The following is a 19739-nucleotide window of genomic DNA, read 5'->3' on the forward strand; positions in this document are numbered from 1 at the left end:
TTTTTTTTTTCTTTTTAAATTCCGCTCGCACAGAGCAGACGCAGGGAATGCGAGGCAGCGCACTCATACCAATTTGCCGCGTCGGTTCGAGCACCATGAAGCTGGAGCAGCAACAGCAGTCCGGGGATTCGCAGCAACAACACCGGCAGGCGCACACGGTGGTACGCCGCGAGGGCGACGCCGCCGCGGCGCCGTCACCGGTGCATATCGTCGTGGTCGTCGACGCTAACGTCGTCGCAGTCGATTCGCGCAGACACCGACAAGTCGGCACCGTCAGCAAAGTCGTAGCATCCACCACCGTCGTCGTCATGATTGCGGGGAGGCCTTCAGAAGCTCGGGACAAACGGAATCAACACTCGCCTAGAAACTAGCTACTACTACTATCATGTGGCGTTAACACAGCGAGATAGCGGCAGAGTTGCAGGACGAGCGAGAGGTCGTCGCTCCGAAATCCAGGGGACCGTGGTGACGGCGTTCGAAGGAGGCACGGCATCCGATGGGCAGCAACGACGGCACACGGCGACCGTCCGGGCGTCTCCGACGGCGACGCGCGAACGCCGGAGTCACAGCCAACATGCCGCCACTGTGCGTCGGCTTGCGACGGGCAGGACCCGGGGCACGGACGGGACAGGATACGAAAATCCAGAGCGGCCCGACACACAACTACGTTCGGGGGTATACGGCAGCCGGGTGGAGCAGCTGACAACGGCCCGCCAACGCACACCGCCACACGGCGCGGGAGTTCACGACCAACTGGTGCCGCCGGCGAGCGCAGCCGTCCGGCGAGCGAACAGCGGGATCCAGAGGCGAGGAGGGAGAAAACGGAAGGAGAAAGATGTAAACCCACCAAGAGGAGGGTGCCGCCGCGCATGCGCAGGAGGGAGGCACGTGCGCAGACGCGTGCGGCGCAACGCCAGCTGGCGGCGGCCAAAGAGCGCGTGCCCGCTCTCCCCCTCCCCGAGCGAAGAAAAGAGGGGTCGGTGAAGGAGCCGAGCGCGCAAATCAAAAACGTCAAGCGCCGCGAAAACTGAACAGAACAAGAAACCGCACGCGTACAACAACGCGCTGGAAACGGTGGCAGACGACGGCGAAAAGAAGGCGAGATAGAAAAGCGCACAAAACGGCGCCCCCAGCTCACGAAACAGGCAAGAAAGAATGCAGAAACGGCGCAAGAAGCAGCCACGGGGCAGATGGATAGTGCGCGTTTGCGTGCGGGGGAAGCCAAGAGCGAGGGTGCCGAGGGGGTCAAGCATGTGCACCTAATTGGTCCGAGAGTATTTTTATACTCCCTCTAGACCTGCCCAGCAGCTCTCCAGGGGAAAGCGGACAAAAAGAAAAGGCGGTGGAACAGCCGAAAATCCTGCCCCGAGCCGGAGAGCGGTGCCGGCGAACAGATGGGTCCGAATGTGCGTGTGCCGGGCGCGTGGCACGCGATATCCGAATGCTCAACACTCTTAACCTCAACAGCCCCCGCGTCCCACCCGCGCCGGGCGCTATCTTTTTCCACTTTTTCCTACTCTCCCCCCGGAGGAGCCACGCGAGTCCCGTTGCGCGCCCACCTCCTCTTCGTCTGCGCCTTCTCCCGTCTCCGAAAACTTCCCGAAGTTTTGCCCCCGTCCAAATACCGCGGCTACCCGTGCACGCAATCTTCCGTTGCGAAAACCGCGCTCGGAACAGCAAAGCAAACCTCTCGCGGCCCATTTTGACGGGGCGCTTAGTCGTCCCTTCGTTTTGCGTCACGGCCGTTTTCGCTCGGCGGGCAAACCCCTCCGTTCACTTCCTCTTTCGCTTCCCCATTTGTCTCCTGGCGTGCGAGCGGAGCGAAACGGGCCTCGTTCTCTGCCCGGGGAGGTGCGCACGACGCAGTGTCCACGCACGGTTGCGAGGTGGCCACCAGAAGCAGGGTTCCTCCGCCCTTACGTCTCGACAGCGAGGACGGTGCCCGTGGTGCGCACCAGTAGTCCGTTCTGAGTACAATCTGGCAACTACGTTCCGAAGCAATAAAATGCCATATGCCACTAAGTACCAGGTCGGAATCTTCTACGGAGCGTGATGCCGACCACTGCTCCGCAAGCGCGCATTCGGGTGGCGGCATACAAAGAGACGGCAAGAAAAAGAAAAAAGTTCAGGCAACTGATTAAAGTGCTGATCACCGTTTTCTTTTTTATTACTCGGAACCTGGTCTGCTTTCGATGACAGACATCAGTATCAAACAGCTAATAAGAACTGTGGCGCTTACCTAGACAATTTCAGTAAGACTGCTTTCAGCCGCAGCGGAAGCAGTCATGACGACACCAGTTTTTACACCAACCCTTTAGCTCTGTACTAAACGGCACAAAGCATCGAAGATCATTCAATACGCGGCGAAAGGCCTTCGCTGTTTAAAACCTTCCATGTTCACCGTGTCAAGCGTGTCACATTGAGCCCTATCAGGCACCGGGGCCAAAACGGATTCCATGCACACGGCGCAGCCGCAGGCAGCAAGATTGCAAGCCTCACTCGCAAACTGGCAACAGCAATCGCACTCTACGAGCGGGGCCAGGGCAGCCGCAGCGCGGGGAACGAAGGGGGGGGGGGGTCATCCTTCTTCAGGTCGGGTGGTCTCGGCCACGAGCAGGACCACGTCGGTCGACCACCGCGGCTATCCATCTTGCGACCGTCGCCCGGACGACGGACAGCCGAGCGGGACACGGTGGCAGCCGCTTAAGACGCGTGCGTCCGCATCCGCACGCCCTGGCCGGGACAGCGGTCCACCGGCACAGCATAAAGGGCAAGAAGCCCCCGCGCCTCAGGGCCGCCCGTCCAACGCCTCCATTATTCGCATGCCGGCGCAAGGGAGCGCCGAGAGACGTCAAGAGGAGCCGCCATCCGCCTCTAACGGCGGCAACGCACACCACGGTGAATCGGAGGCGAAACGCGGTCTTTCCTGTTCCAAGTACTCGGACTACGTATTAAGAAGAGCCTCGATAAAGCGCGGCTTCACGTGCAAGATGTCGAGACCATTTATAACGAGAAGGCCGGAGACAACTTACTGTGGCTATGCACCAGAAGCTACGAGCGCGAGCGGTCAGCTTCCAGACCTGTGCGATTGGCTGGCGAACGCCAACCATCGTATAGAGTACAGCACAGAGTGATGGAAAGTTGACTCAGAAGTATGAGCGTGCCCGTCGTGTTGTGTCCCAAGTGAAGCGTGCAAGTCGGCATTATCGGTTCACTTTGGGCATCACGGACTGGAATGCGTTCAGGACAGCACGACAAGACTGGCGGCCAACATTACCGCACACGGTGAAGCAGGTCCAGAATTTTCTTGGTTGGAAGTACGACTAGAAATCGCATCAGTAGTACCTATGGGCTCGAATACCTCACTGTAATGCACCTGTCCGTTTCGCAACAGCTGCACGACGGAAAAGTCGTTGCAGCTGGAACCCACGGGGACCTCACGCAAGTCATGTGACCTAGCCTCTACTTCCCAGGAGCGAGTTTTGCACAAAGTGAGTACCGGGCCGACCAGAATCCCGACGACCGCCCCCCACCTAGCCCTCACCATAAACGCGTGCCGGCCGCGCTTATGGTGCGTTTTTGCGGCAATCTTACATAACGCCCGCGGTGGGAGAGGGATGTTCGCCCAGAAGAGCGAAGGATAGCCAGAAGTGCACGAGCATTACGAGCAGTGAGACAGCGCGAAGACCACCAGAGTCCTGCAGCGTAGCAAGATGCACCAGCCCACGATCTAAACTGTGGTGTTCTGTCTCTGATGACTCACTGCGCAACGTCTGTTTGCGCATTATATCTTGGACACCCAAGCCCTGCCGCACGACTACTGCGTGCCCGGCAGAACTGTCACAGCGACGGAAGAAACCAGATAGCTAAGCAACACTGCTTAACAAGAAATGATGCACAAGGCTGCGATGAGCCAGCGCGCAAGTGACCAACCTTGACCTAAACAGTATACTGATGCCGATACGACCAGGGCTCAAGTTTCTTCTGTTTAGCGTCAGCTGTAGACTCCGAGTTCAACTAGGAACTGATGGGAGCAACCAAAATAGCACTGCAGCTCCCTAAACTGACACCGCAACCACGCAGAAGTGATACGAACATACTGAAAACATACTGCACACAGTGCACAGCAAACAAGCTGAACTTGTAAGGCGGCCCTAACGAAGTTCATCATCACCTTCGATTTTATTGTTTTTTAAAAAGTACTCGGTGAACGGCAAACTCAACAGCCTCATTTCAATGAACCACTGCCACCTAACGTGTAATTCTTACACCGTGACTGCTATACAGAGCTCACACAACTCAACTAAACGTGCACGATGCCGAATGCTTTCGCCCGCGACCGCAATGCCGTGCGCATATTGTGCGCGTGATGAGTAACGCCCACCTCCGATAGCACTGTTCTGTAGACGTTCGGAACACCTCACCATGACCATATATCACAGGGTAGATACGACTGATGAAAACGTTGACTGCCGGCTGCTCGAAACGTGCCATGTCCAATCAGGGCGTAACGAAGGTACCCGTCCAGCAAGTTCCACCAGCTTCCCTAAACATCTTTTCCGGTGCGCGCACAGACTCGGCCCGCCCACCCACAAGCCAGACGACGGGGGAGCCAACGCGTAGCGCTCGGCTGAGTCGGCGTACGAAAGAAACCTCGCGCACTTTCATACTGCTATTCCTCTAGACCACGCACGTCTAGACGTCAAAAATAAGAGCGGGCCTTTCCGTAAAGCCTGCTCGGCGGTAATGTGCTCGCCGCGCCTGCCGCCATGTCGCTACGCAACGCGTTAAGTCAACGGTACCCAACGCTGCGCCGCGGCGTCTCTCTGTACACTCGTAGCCGCCATTATTCATCATCGCGATTCCCGGCGCAGAAAGGAACAGCCGATTCTTCGTGCCCGCGGCGTCAATCGGCCGACGGCCACCGACGCCAGCGTGGCGCGCTTCCGCGTTCGAGGCCCTTTGTTGACCGCGCGCAGCCACACGCGCATTCGTGATCGGCCGACCACGATTGGCTTAGGCACAGCTCGGTTACTAACCTCTACGCGCGTGGAGGATCTGTTCCGGCCTGCCCGCAACGTCGAGCGTGTCTGCCACCTGCGGGAGGTGGTGGCACCTATACTTCGTACACCACAACTCTCAGTCCCACCACATTCCGTGGAGTTCAAGATGAAGTCGACGAAAGCACGGTCTCTCTCGGTGACAATGGAAACAGCCGGCCCTTACATCCGTCGGGGAGCGCATAAGGTGCAAAGCGGACAGGAAGATATCGGAACGCATGCACCTTCAGCACTGTAGCGTGAACGCGCTACAATACTGCAGGCTATATACAAGGGCGCGAGTACCGTGATCCCTATGTAGGCTTGTATGGAATTCGCGTAACGTCCCTGTGTTACGCACGGCGGAGTTGTGCGTCGTTCCACGCCTCAACGAAACGGCGAATATAGTGACAAGAAAAGTGAGCCAAAAGTGAACCGCGTCAAACGCCGGACTAAGCGCTTGTGTTACTACCCTAGTGGACGCGAATAAAAGAAGAAAAATAAAGCAACAAAGGCGTGAAACAGCACCCACTTCTGCATTCGAGCACTTTATCTTGATAACTTTCGCACATCAGCTCTCGACTCCAGTACCAGAAATAAGTAGACTTGATTAGAATAACGTGCACTGCGCTGAGGCTTGCGAACATTAACATCAGGAATATCACTTCCCTTTCACACTGCACGCAAGACAAGAACAATAAGACACTGCTGATCCGTTCCTCCGATATGTATACGTGCTTACCCAGCGGTTAATCTTGGCTAGAATTAGCTCGCGCGCACGCGCTGATATATGGACAACTCCTTATGCGCTTTCACAGGGGTGCACATACCTCTCCAGCGCACACCGTTCCGAAGAGGTCAGCGCACCGGCACGCAGCGGGCCTCGTTGGCTCTGATTGCTTACACAGCACCAATTAGCGACCGCGGGAGAACAAGGCTGACAAAGACAGGGAAGAACGGAACTAGCTCAACCATTTGTCAACTCGTTAACATGTCGTTCGAACAAGAAAGACGCAAGCCAGTTGGACTGCGGCTTCGACGGGGCGCCGGACTGTAGTCAGTCCGGTCGCTACAGGAGAACACCTCGTGCGGATGCGGGTAACCATTCCTGCGGGCGAGTAACTCAACAAAAGCGGGCGCGCACTGCGTCTGAACGAACGCGTCGACGGTCCCTCTTTGAAGGCAGGCCACTCCACTTCCCGAGTAGCGTTGTCGCCATAGTGCTGCCGCGAAAGCAGGGCTCTCGAAAAGAAGGCTCGGATGTTCCTTTGTTGAAGCGCACTGCACCTGCTTCAGAAGTCACGGCGTCGCTCTGCGGGAGTAATACGGTAATGTAAGGGGGGGGGGGGGGGGGGGGGGGGGACTGGTAATACTCGCCGTTGTTGCGCTGTTGCAAGAGAAACTATTGGGATTCGAAGACGAGCTGAAACTAAGCGACGGAGTAAAAAGGTAACACGACGCGTTATACAATCCACCACTGCCAAGCACGGCCCGTTTTTCAGCAAGATGCGGCAGCGCGTCTCGGAAACACGGAGCAGGATTAGAATATGGCAAGGGTAAGTCAACACACTCGTCATCACGATACGTCTGAGCGACTCGAATCCATCTAGATAAGCCCGACAGCATCGCTTCGATGCGACGAGGCACATGAGAATTAGTGCCGCCTCACCCCGGCTCACACCTTCACCACAACAAACAGCAACAGAACGTTCAGCCCTCACGTTTCAGCTGGTTCGCAGAGCTTTCTACAAAGCGTAATGAAAACGCGAAAAAAAGAAGGCGCTGGAAGCTTCTGCAGTCACACCACAATCGAGAACGCGACAATATGGATGAGAGCGAACTCTCGCCGAGCGCGCGTCCGCTCAAGGAGACGGTGATTAATGCGCCTAAACCTAGGTTACGCACAGCGGGACCTTTGTGGCGCGCGCACGCCAACTTGCGGCGACTACACGAGAGCGAACACGGCGAGATGCACACCCTCCGACGCCGGGATCATTTCCTGCAAATACCATACGGTCGGCCAGAAAGTAACCTTAAAACGGCGATGAAAAATCGCAGTCATGTGGCACAGCGTTATATTCCGGTTATGCTATTTCTCAACTACAGGCGGTGTCGTGCGGCGCAGTTCATTAGCTTGACGGAAATTATAGCTCCAGTAGAGGTAATTAAAAATGGTCAAAGCATGACTAAAGTATTACAGCACAGCACAGAAAAAAACAACGACACGGAAGGACAAGTTGACATAAAAGTGCTGGCTTACAAATGATATTTATTCGAAAGAACTACGACACATACAAAGCTCGGTGAAATTAAACAATAAAAAGGACGACACTTGCTACATTTGGAAGTTGGTTTTGTTCATGGTTTATGGGGGGTTTAACGTCCCGAAGCAACTCTGGCTACGAGGGACGCCGTAGTGAAGGGGTCCGGAAATTTCGGCCACCTGGGGTTCTTTAACGAGCACTGACATCGCACAGCACACGGGCCTGTAGAATTTCGCCTCCATCGAAATTCGCCCGCCGCGGCCGGGATCGAACCCGCGTCTTTCGGGTCAGCTAGAGCCATGCAGAGGTAGAATTGCCAACTGCCATCGGGTTACATCACGCGGCGACTGCGTTCACAAAGAGAGCGGGCGGGCTTACGCCTTCGCATACGTAAGTCGTCGCGTCTCTGCCAGCTTTTTTCTTCCGGAATCAAGGCAACAGTGCAGCGGTGGCGCACTTGCGTTGAACGCGCCAGGTGCAGTATTGAAGGACGATAAAATGCTCTTCGGCCCTCGGCAATTGCAGCCGACTAGCAACGAGACAGACCGCCGCTCGCCAAGCGGCACAAGAACGGCCGAGCAAACGCACGTCGACCGTGCACGCGGAACAGATCGCAGCGGTGCGAAGCACCCGAAGTGCTCTGGGCACAAGGAAAGAAGGAAGCGGTTACGAGACGCTGACCTCTCCGATACACTCACGCAGCACTTACGGGAGAGATTAAAGCGCGAGCCCTGTCATCGGCAGAAAGCCTCACCAACTCCAGGAGTGCAGCGTGAGCGACACATGAGCGCCGTGAAAATTTATCCCCACGGCCACATTCTCGGCAACGCAGAAGGCAGCTGGTGTAGCGAAGCAGCTCAAAGGCAGATTTTTTCCTCAATTCTACCCAGATGCACGTAGGAAGGTGCGGTAAGGCACGAGAGTCAATATTTCACCAACACTGCTGTTTTATTTTTCGGTGTTATTCTGGAAGCCATTTCAATACGAGACAGTGGCCGGTATGGCATAGAGGAATAATAGTAATAAAGGTACGAATACCACCGCAGTTAAAGGCCACTCGGAGATGATTTAAAGACCCCTGCAGCGGTCATTAGTCACCCATCGACACGAGACGCCATTCCGGCCCCGGCGCACGGCAGCAAATCTCCACCTGACCATGCTCGACTTGCCCTCCGACGAAGTTCCGCCCTCTCCCAGCCTCCTCCCCAGAATGCCGCGCAGGGTACACACAGCTTGTAACCGCTGTTTGCCCACTGACCTTCGCCTCGGCGAAGTTTTAATCGAAGACAGGAGACGGCCGCTGGCTGCGCACCGCGGGGTGCGGGCAAACCTCAAGACGAAGAAAGGTCGCTGCGCGCATTCCTCGAACGCACAGTGCGTGCAATCGACCGGGTGCCTCCCACGGGCGGCCAGAGGGCGCGGGCACGACGCACCCGCTCCGGAATCCCGACAGGGAAAGCAGACGCATGCACACCGCCTTTCCGCACGTTTTCCCGCCAAACACGCGACGACGACACCGGTCGGACAGTTTTCAACCCGGCCAACACTGCGTTTCACACTCATCTCGATAATGATGCATTCACGTTCACGACAGCCCACGGTGAGAAATGGAGGGGAGGGAAGGGGTAAGCGAGAAGGTCGCAGGTCTACGCTGCATTTGTGCTAGTCAAGAGTGAGCAACTGTGGCGAACACTGTGCCGGACGACCGGTGCAACCCCAACGCCTAATCGGAAGTGGCCGCAACGACGGGCGGCGAAACAGCTTGGTCTGAAGAACGCCACCACGTACGCGACGAAATGTAAAACAAATCTGACAACAGGCACCGAAATCAAGCTTATCCCTCCGCGAAATCACGTTTATCCGCTGGCGAAAACGTGCATGGGTCTCATCTACGTTCTGTACACTGTAGCTGAAACAATACGGAAACGTCATGCCCATTATCGCCTGCATGCCCCGCCGACGATGGTTTTCGTCGCCTTTCAGCTTTAGCGATACAAAAACGTAGGCTGCAGAAGACCACGAGAGAAACGGCCATTTAACATCCGCGTCACTCAGCGCTGCCTGAAACAGGCCGCTGTTGAGGAAACGAGCAGATACTGCGAGGGCCGTCCAAAGTTCGATCCCTGCCTTCCCTGTGTGGACGTCCAGCAGCCTTCGATGCCGCTGCGCTCCCACGAAGCCCGGCGGCGCTGTCAGTGCGCCGCCACGGAGAGGCGCCCACAAAAATAACGGGCCGAAAAGGAGAGACGCCCAGGCGAGCGAGACGGCAAGTCGGCGCTAGGCACAAATAACGAAAGCTTGCGCACAACACGAAACGCGGAATGAGCGCATAGGAAAAGCCTCTCCTAGGAAAAGGCGCATAGGAAAAGAAACAAGCCCCTCCGATGCTCGAATAAAGGAGTCTGCGCGCATGACAGGGGCGGAGAAAAGAAGAAAACAGGTGCGCCATCAACAGGAGGCCAGGAACAAAGCGGCTGGGCTCCGCGAGGGAAACGGACCCGAGTGTTTTCCACCGAAGAGCCGCTGGCGGCCAGGCAAGCAAGCAGTGCACGCCGCGGGTGGTAGAAGTAGCCGAGCGACGGCGGCTGCCACGGTGGCAGCGGACTCCTTTTCGCTCGCCGCCGCCGCTCTGCGCGCCGCGTGTTTACACAAATCGGCCGGCCGACCACCGCCGCTGTCGACACGGCCTGATTGCTCCCCTTCGCGGAAAGGGGGGGCTGATTTGATTGAACAGCGGGGCCGCCTCCGCAGCAGCGCCTACCACGCTACTCCGCGCAAAACTCGAGCCGGCGGACGGATTATTTCTTTATTATTATTCTGAAGCTGGCAGATGCTTCAACGCAACGGAGGACGCGATTGCTTTCACATAATCGGTAGCTGCGCAAGAGCACGTTAAGTGGAGCGAAAGAACAGCCAGCGCTGAAGCTCTGCAGAACTTGCGCCAACTCCTTCCCATGCGCGGGAAGGAAATGACCGAACAGCCATCGAGCGCCCGGCGACGATGCACCACGTCTTCGCGCAGCTAACGCGACGCAGCGGTTGCGGTCGCAACAAAAGTGCGGCAACGAAAGCCGATTCCCGACCCAACGGGCAACGCTGACGAAAGTAGTTAGAAGGTTGCGAGAGTTGAGGTAATATGAGCAGCCTCTCCAGCCACCCGTTCCATAGACCAATCGACCGCATCGCGCGGCTACTCATCACAACCGCCTGTGCTTTCATTTTGCGCCGGCCGTCATCCTGCGTACGTCGGAAAAAAATCCCAGAAGTTTCAAATGAATAAAGAAATCAGCCGGCATTGCGATTCGAAGCCAGGCCCTCTGTTCCGGGTGGGCACGCATAGCATAAGCCACGAAGAGTCGTTGGTTCAAGCGTGTTAGAGGGGCCCCTAGTGAAAGCGTTGTGGTTTGTATGACTGAATGACGAGTGTTTGGGATGTGCGCTGATATTATAGTACTTAAAAATTTAAACCAAATATAATTACGGTAAATAGGCGTCAAATTACGCGGAATCAAAAGGCGGTGTTAAGGCGCTTTATTGTGCTGAAACAAATGGTGCGTATGAGTAAGCAGCGGCGTAGTATGTCGTGCAGTGATTGGTGATTGCAATCGATGACCGTGATCGGTAATGTGATTGTGCATTGGTAAGCGGTGAGAAATAAGAAACGGAATAGAAAGAGAACAAAAAAAGGAGGGGGGGGGGGGGGGGGGGGGGGGGCGGTACAGAATCTACTCAGAAGGCGAAGCTTAAGCATCCTGCAGTTTTTTTCTATCCACTATTTCGGAAAAAGCGTATGTCACAAAAATAAATTACGTACTCAGGACGCTTGCTCACAGCATGGTTGTTTTGGGGCCTGACTTTAAGGTCAAAAAACAAAAACTAGAAGTGAGCTTGAACAAGCATATGTAGAAGAAAAACAACGCTGGCTAACTATGACCACGGCTTCGTCAACGAAAAAAGTGCGCTTAACATGACACCGATATTTAGTTGAGCACTGCCTTTCTAAAAAACAACAAAAAATGTGTTCAGAGTCAACTGTCGTGAAGCCTTTGGCTGGATTTTTTTTTTTTTGCTGCAAAAAAAACAAATAAGAGTAATAAACGCTCGGGTATATTCTCCCTCAAATGCGGGATTTCAGTTTTCTAATTACTGCATATGTATAGTTTCTTTTTCGTCGTCCAAGTAAACGAAAATCCCCGGACAGGTTACGCTACTGCAGCGTAATGACACGGTGAACGAAAACAGCCCCCTACTTTATAGCAGGACTACAAATACATACGCGAAAAAAACAAGCTTGCGCACGTCAGCGACGACGAAATTTCCCATCTCCCTTCTATAAAAGTAAATGCTCGGGACTGCAAGCGAACAAAGCGGGGTTCCCTGGCCATAAATTCAGAATCGCGAGATCAGCCTCATGGCCACTGCGCGAAACGTTCGAAGGCGGATTTCATTCTGACCACGAAAGGGAAACGACCTCACATTTCCTCATTCGGTTTCGGAGCCGGTCGAACGAAGTGCTGGGCACGTCTGCACAGTTGTATCGAAGCTTTTGTTTCTACGGTTTCATGGTGTTTAACGTCCCAAATCGACTCGGACTGTGAGGGACGCCGTAGTGGAGGGCGCCGGATAATTTCAAACATCTGGAGCTCTGTAACGTGCACTGACATCGCACATTACACTGGCCGACAGAATTTCGCCTCCACCGAAATGCGACCGCTGCAGTCGGGAACGAACTCGCGTCTTTCGTGTCAGCAGCCGAGCACTATAACCACTGAGCCACCGCGGCGGCTTTCGGGGGCGGATTTAAGGTTAAAGGCAGTAAAGGGGGGGGGGGGGGGGGGGGGGGGGCTCCTGGCAGTGATTCTGTTTGGGGAAAACGACGAGTAAAGGCCCAGAGATCCGTGATGCGAATAGGGCCCCTAGTTGTTAACATCCCTCTTCATGTATACAACAGTTTCTTGCGACGCCGCCGCGGTGGCTCAGCGGTTATGGTGCTGGGCTGCTGACCCGAAAGACGCGGGTTCGATTCCGGCCGCGGCGGCTAGAATTTCTTTGGAGGAGAAATTCTAGAGGCCCGTGTACTGTGCGATGTCAGTGCACGTTAAATAACCCCAGGTGGTCGAAATTTCCGGAGCCCTCCACTACGGCGTCTCTCATAGCCTTAGTCGCTTTGAGACGTTAAACCCCATAAACCAAACCAAACCAGTTTATTGCGACGTCGTTTCATCTGTGCTGATGAAAAAGGTTCCAGCGCGCCGCGCCAAATGGGCCTCGTTGGAGCACTCAACCATGGACACCCTGTACGCAGTAAGAAGGTCGGCGCGTGAAATCTCGATATAGGAAACGACGTTTGGAAGCAGGAAACGCTCAACTTCAGTTCACCAAGAATAAAACGAATAAGCAGGGTGTACCACCGAAAGCTAAGGTAGTGGGGCCTTTCTCTCGGCTCGGGCTGAAACAAAGCGCCAACGTTCTGGCGGAACGCAAACGACCCGCTGCCCGCACAGAGTACTGCGCGCTGTTCCTCGAGGAGAGGTGGCGGCGCGCGTGGGTGATGGTGTGCTCGGTGAAATTAAGCGCTCACGGCGGAGGGCCCTGGACACGCGTGCACGTGAGCGCGCATTGGCGGTGGTAAGAAGAGTCGGGCCCGGGTGACCCCCCGCGAGCACACGTACGTGACCCGAGGTTGGTGACCCGAAAGGAGAGGAGCGCGCACAGAGGGGGGAGGGGCAGAAACACGCAGCGGACACATCAAACAAGCGCGCGGGACGAAGAACAAAACGGGCGAGGGGAGAACGGCGGACGAGAAAAAGAAGGACCCACCAAACAAGACATGGGAAATTCGCGCGCGCAACGACGGCTCAGCACAAACCAAACACGCGGGAGTAGGCAGAAGAGGCGGAGGGCAACGAAGGGCCGACGTTCCGGGCCCGCACCCACGGAACCGGCGAGCCACGACGACCACCGCTGGAACGCAGAACAAGACAGCCATCCAGAGGGGGAGGAGGAGCCAGCCACCGGCCGAGGAGAGGGACGGTAAGACACAATTGAATGACGATATCAAAGCGGTCCCCTTTGTTGCCGCCAGCAGACGAGCGCGCGGCGCGCGAGCAACACAGGCCACGCAATGGCCCCACGGCGGCGGCGCCGCGACACAGCGGGGGGCGTGTCCCGGCGGCCCGAGTAGCGACGGAGGGGGGACGGCAGCAGCAATCTCTCAATCTTATCGCGGACGCCCCACGGCCCGTCGGCGTCTCTTCACGTCCCAGCGGTCATCGGCGCCAGCACCGTCGTCCGCGAAAAACGAACCATCATCGCCGCCCGGAAAAGAAAACACACGCGCGAACATGACGCCTATGAACGGGGAAACGGGGGGCGCACGAAGGAGTGGGGCCGCCCGGAGAAGGTCGTGCCAACGACGGCCGCGCGACAAGCTTGGCGTACCATACTGTCAGTCTGCAGCGAAGAGGATCGACGCGTGATTTGATTGGACAGGATTAGATCCAGCCGATCAGCCGCCGGGAGCGAGCTGCTTGCACCAGTACGGCCCGTTCGGTAGGGGGGCGAGGGATCCACATGACTGACAAGGGCCGTAATTGAAGGCTAAAGGCGGCCAAGAGGCGACGCGACCCTTCGCACGCGCGCAGCATGGCGATTGAAGGCTCGCAGGCCAAGTATCTCTGTGTCCTTTTTTTCTTCTCAGGGACGCCAGGATGTCACTCGAAAGCAGCGGCTACATCCCTGAAATTTAAACCCACTTGGCACCCTAGAGCAATCGGCTGTACGTCCTGACAGCAGCCCACGAGAGTGACAGATGAACAGCTCCAGCGGGTCCAAAAGGAATGAACGCACAGTGCCCAAGCATGGGCTGCTGGGCCGCGCGAGAACTGAGCGGTGAGCAGCGCCAAGTTTTTAGGGGAGACTGCGCTTGCGGAACAGCGGTACAGGATCATTTAAATCAGTGACTCAGGCGCAGCAATTGCAGACTAGCCACTGTAAGGCTAATCCCGCATGTACCACCGTCGGCACGCTTAGCACGAACGCTCGAGTGCGTGTCTTCCACTGACATTAGCGCCGCTGGGTCCGAGACAATATTAGGGTGGAAGCAGGGCATGAGCCGTCTCCAACCGCCGCAAACACACTGTGCAGCATGGTTTCGGACTCGGCGCTCAGTGGCTGTGATATCAGTGCAGGACGCGCAATCGAGCGCACGTGTTAAGCGTGCTGCTGACGGCGGTACATTCACACCACCGTAGCCGCCTGCACCAAGCGCTTCACGTGACAGTTACCGGCGACGACGCGCCGGCGAGAATGCAGCCTAATATTTATGAGCTTCTTAGCTGTACTCTCATATTCAAAGCTGCCGCTAAGAGCTAAGAGTTTAGAGCGGCGTTCAGCGTAGCCCGTGCGAAAAACCGAAAACCAGACACAGTAGTAAATAAATTACTGTAACATGGGAGAGGCATTTGCCCTGCAGTAAGCGTAGTCAGGCTGATGATGAACTGAATTCCAGAATTACTTTTTCCAGTAAATTGTTATGTAATGAATTACTTTTCTGGTGCAGTAATTCGGCAATGCAATGCATTATTTTGGGTCAGTAATTCGCAGCAAAAGTAATTACACCGGAAATTATTTTTGTTGGAAACGCACCACTGCGGCCTCGGGGATTGGCAGTTTTCGGCTCCCGTTTTCCTGGCCGGACAAATTGCCCCCGCTCAGGCGGGGGCAAGAGATGGGTAGCCGAAAGCCGCAACTCTGGCGTCAAGTGGGAGGACGAAGGCAAAACTAGGTAGATTTCGGGACTGCGTATGCAAGCACACACCGATTCGCCGGCAGCTCCGCGACAAAATAAAAATTAATTTAAAAGTAATTCCATTACTTTTCTGAAGTAATCGTAATTTAATTACTTTTCGAAACTAACTTCGCCATACATACCGAAAACAGCCACACAGCCGAACACCCAGTACAGCCCGTGAATACGGGGCGAGCTGGACCTCACTACCTGAAAGAGGGCCCAACAAGTGCACTTGTTGTTTTCCTCCCTTACAAAAAAAGTTTTAGACAGTCTATAGAGTGTCTATATATACTTCCGTCTATAAAGTCTATAGACTGTCTATAGACAAAAGTCCATAGGCAATACAAATGTCACAGACAGTCTATAGACAATCTATAGATTTATGGCCATATACTTTTAGTAGACTTTTGTCTATAGACTATGAATAGACAAAAAGCAATATCTATAGGAAATCATTAGATTCTAAGAAGTCTATAGATCAAATTCTTCAGCCCACTTCCAGTCGCTCGTTCTCTGTCGGTAACGAAGAGGCCAAACATCTCGCGCGCTTCCTTCTGCCCTCCTCGGTCGAAAATAAGCAGCGGCACCGTCGTTTCAACGAAAGCGACACCGACGACGGCGCAACCCCCGGCGGCCCGAGGCAGCACAAAGGGGACCGCTTTCGCCGCGGCGACCACTGCTCGAGCCCGGCGCGTGAGATCGCACAGTCGGCTACTTGCGCGACCGGAGCAGCAGGCGATGGAGGCCAAAGGGAGCCGCGAACGACTTCCGCCCCCGCGCCTCCGATGAGGCCAAGAGGTGCAGGACGAACCCCCGCCGCCGCCGCGCAAGTTAAATGGCACTTCCAGGTTAGCCGGTGCACTGACTGATCGACCTTGTTATTTTATCGGCGAGTTTCATTACAGCAGCAGTGCTGTTTGGCAGACTGACATCCAAGTTCTCGCCAAAACCGCCACTAACCCCCCCCCCCCCCCTCTAAAAAAAAATAAGTAAATAAAGTACGCTCTGGACCTCGAGTTCAGCTGCTTTCGCTGCGCCAAGTCACGATTTAGAACATGCTTTGCGGTAAATTATAGGCTCCCAGCAAATCACGTCCAGTCCTGCTCACTACGCTGCACGGACGCAGTACGAATAACTGCGCAAACAGGCAAGAATGGATGCGAGGCAGCGCCCTCGTCGAAAATCCACAGGAACGCGCGCGCATCAACCGAGTTTTGCGAGGAAGCTTTATAAGTTTCAAATGGTAGCGCGCAAAGTGACGACACGACAAGGTGGAAAGGACGTCTCTACCTTTTTTTTTTTCCTGCTAATTAAAGTTCTTCACCAAGTCGCCCAAGCTTTCCCCTGGGCGCTCACAAAGAGGCACCATGCTTTTTTACTCTTCAAAACATAGGAGCGTCAGGGACACTGCAGCGCCTGCGCGGCTAGTTTCGAGAGGGACGGCGAATGCGCCCGCACATACACTACGCACCTGGCTTCGATCACGCCGCACATGCATAGGTCTGCCTGACGCTGCGAAGACGCCTCGCGAAGGAGCGCTCAGACGGCTCGGCGAATGATGAGCGTTCAACAAAGCATCCAGTGTTGCACAAAACGTTTCCCAGAGCTGCCCGCGCCCCCTTGCGAGGAAAACGATCGGAGGCAGAAAGTAAGAGCCATTTGCTTATCGAATCTCACCATGGGGATATGCCCACACTGCCGCTCGCGGTGGATAGGCACGCGAAACGATTTGCGCGGGAAGGTCGTTTGCCCCTCTTGCGCAAGCGTGCATGGCGCACCGATGATACGGCAGGGCTGAGCTGCTTGTCGCCTTCGAGGGTAACAACCGCGCCGCCTGAGAGAAGAGACATCGCTCGGCACGCTTGCCGCTAAGTACGAGGTCTGTGGCCCGCGGGGTCAACCGAGTCGCCTCTGCGACGTCGGCACCAGCAGACATCGGTGAACTCCGTGCATTATATAGCGCCGCTTAATTGTGGCGAGTCAAGGTACCGCACTGCAAAAGAGCGAGCGTTGGCGCAATGAGCAGCAACACAACGTGAACCCCGAAATATCGCGGAAAATCCGGACGAACCTAGAACGCCGGGAACGCTGCTGGCACGAGCCGGCGGTACACTGGTGAGGCCACGGGGGCCAGATGGTTCGAATTCACGAAGCGTAACAAGAGAGAAAAAAACACGTAGACAACGAGATACACCAGGATGAGGCTAGAACGAAACAGACTCCACTGTTTTGAAACGAAAAACTGACAGAAGGATTAGTTTCCGCACAAGGACAATCTACAAGCATACTTTTGATCAGGTTTCGCATTTTGGCAGCAGACAGCAGGCTGTGCGCACACGCCCATCGCAGCATGTGAACTGCAAGCGACGATGAAGAGAGTTTCTCCCGAGGTGGCCGAGCGAGCTCTTTTTCCTCGAATGGTCCTCGCTGTACAGGCCGGTCTCTCTAATGTCCGGACAGACGCGGCACGCGACACCTCCCGACACAAGCAGCTCTCTTTCGCGCTCGCCCTTCCGGAAGGAAGCGGCAACACAAGGCACGGGAAGGAAGTGCCGCCGCTCTCTTCCGTTTCCTAGCGCGGGCACACCGAGCTGCGGCGTCTTTTCCGCCATCCAAATGCGGCCGATGACGCCGCCGATTGAGGGGGCCGAGCACATCGCCGATGGACGCCACGCGCCGCCACGGAGGGCAGGGGATCTCTTCGCATTCACTCGAGCCGCCGGGCCATCGTCACGCCGCACCGGAAGCAAGCGCCACAGTGAAGCCCGCTTGAAAAGCAGCACTCTGCTAGTTAGTTTTTCACGGCAACTGCCAACGTTCAGTAAGGCGCTATTAATTCAGGAATGCACTTAACGGCTACGTTTTCACCTCTCTTCGTCCGCACATTTTTATCAGTCCGTGCACACCACGACAAAACCAGAGAAAATAGAACACACGCGGAAAGGCATAGGTTTGAGTGTAATTCGAACCCACGCCTTTTTAGGTGTCAGAATGGGTAGTGGAAGCGCGGCGCGCTGAGGCCGTTCGCGCGGACGAGAGCCGACGACGCTGCTGCTCTCGTCACCTGAATGCTGCTGCTGCTGCTGCTGAGATCGAAGGAAGAAAGAGAAGAAAAGTGCGCGGGCATATCAAATGGCTCCAATGGGGCTCCACCAGGTTCGTACTGCGAGAGCCCTTCGTGGTAGGCGGACTGCTGGCGTAAAAGAAACCGCTCGGGCCAGCGCATGAGCGCATCGGCCCGTTCCGATCAGCTGTGCACACAACCGGCTCATCAGCGTGCGTGTTTGCATACGCGCACAAGGGCTGGTGTCGTTGGCCGGTTAATCGCACCTCCCGGTCTCGCGCCAGCCACCGTGAACAAGAAGCCTCCTGTCCACAGGGGAATAAGGGCGCCCCTTATCCTGTACCAATCCCTCGTTGCGCCCTCTCCCGCCTTCCTAAAGAAACGAAAGATACGACCACCCGGAAATGCGGCGGCGCCAGATAATGAAGCCGCTGGCAGGACAGGTGAAGGAAGTGCCGTGCAGGTAACGATGGTCCAGAAGAGGAACTCGAAGAAAGTGCCGCCCAAAACTGTTCGCACCTCGGCCGTCCCCAGGCACTGCGCTCGCCGCACGTTCTCTAATCTCAAGGGTATCGCGACGCCGTTGAGTTCCTCCGAGGAGAGCAACAAATACTGCGGCGCGGCTGGCCATGGCGATAAGATCTGATGGTGTTCAGCCCCGGAGGAGGTTTCACCCTTGTACCGCGCCATAAGCAGCATATTACGCTAAGCGAACGCAATGACCACAGTGCCGCGTCGTCGACCGCGTAATCGTCGCGGGCTCATAAATCAAGGTCGCTCACACGCTATCGAAGCGGCTCCACATATGGGCGGCAGGAAAAATCGGCGGCATCAGAGGCCGCGTAATGTTCCTCTCTTTCATTCTCAGCAGTGAAGACCTGGACGCCTCTCCAAACAGTCCCCAGAGACCCTTTGCATCGCTTAATGTCGCGCGACTGGTAACAGCCCCGTCTGAACGGGGCCGCCAGCGTTAACGGACTCGAAGCAGCCTAGCTGTGTCCAGAGGCTGCGAAAAAGGCCTCAAAAAAGACATCAGCCGGGCGGTAACAGACCCCTTCTTTTCCCGGGCCGCATCTCTTCAAAGTGTACCTCCGCGAATGATGTCGACGTCCGCAGCTTTCACTCGGGCACTGCACTCCGAACGCTGTCCAAGCATGCGCTGGGCTCACTGCGACAGGTGACGAGTCGAAAGCTCATCCCCTACTCGCTGCGCTACTGTTGCGGAAGGGACGGAAGGTCCCCCCCAACACGGTCTCCACGGGGACGTTGCTCACGGAAGGCACCTCGCCTGCACGACTGCGCCCTCGCTAAGCCGGGCAACCCGCTACGCGTGGTGACGAGCCGGAATCGCCGTGCCTGACGATTTTACCGCTAACCTCGTTCTTCGTCGCGAGCACAGCCACTGTGAGGCACCCGACGAGCGCGTCCCCGCAAGGCTCACTCCAAGCGGTGCCCACAGCGGAGGCTTTGCGGCAGCCTGTGTGCGCTGGGCGCAACACTGCAGGGACGCTGCTCTCTTCGGCGCGTATTGTCCCAGACAGGCGAGTGCAGCGCCCTCCCCTCTTTCTCGCCGAATAAAA

General features: G+C 56.0%; 1 protein-coding gene across 7 annotated transcripts in view; it reads right to left on the minus strand.

Annotated features, from left to right (window-relative positions):
• The window catches only part of LOC149352211 (protein spitz-like), a 123730-nt gene that overhangs the window by 53682 nt on the left and 50309 nt on the right, over positions 1 to 19739 (minus strand). Inside the window, exon 1 of one of the 7 annotated variants that reach the window (XM_089581371.1) lies at positions 70 to 6334. The exons of 5 other annotated variants lie outside the window; for them this stretch is intronic. In XM_089581371.1, coding sequence (XP_089437497.1) covers positions 70 to 310 — 241 coding nt within the window. In that variant the 5' untranslated portion in view covers positions 311 to 6334. Of the gene's footprint in view, positions 1 to 69; positions 6335 to 19739 lie in introns of those variants that run through there. One more of the 7 variants, XM_089581367.1, reaches the window with a different exon arrangement.

This window comes from Amblyomma mixtum, chromosome 3 (genome assembly GCF_055824585.1).
Source record: "Amblyomma mixtum isolate Tamu chromosome 3, ASM5582458v1, whole genome shotgun sequence".
NCBI lineage: Eukaryota > Metazoa > Arthropoda > Arachnida > Ixodida > Ixodidae > Amblyomma > Amblyomma mixtum.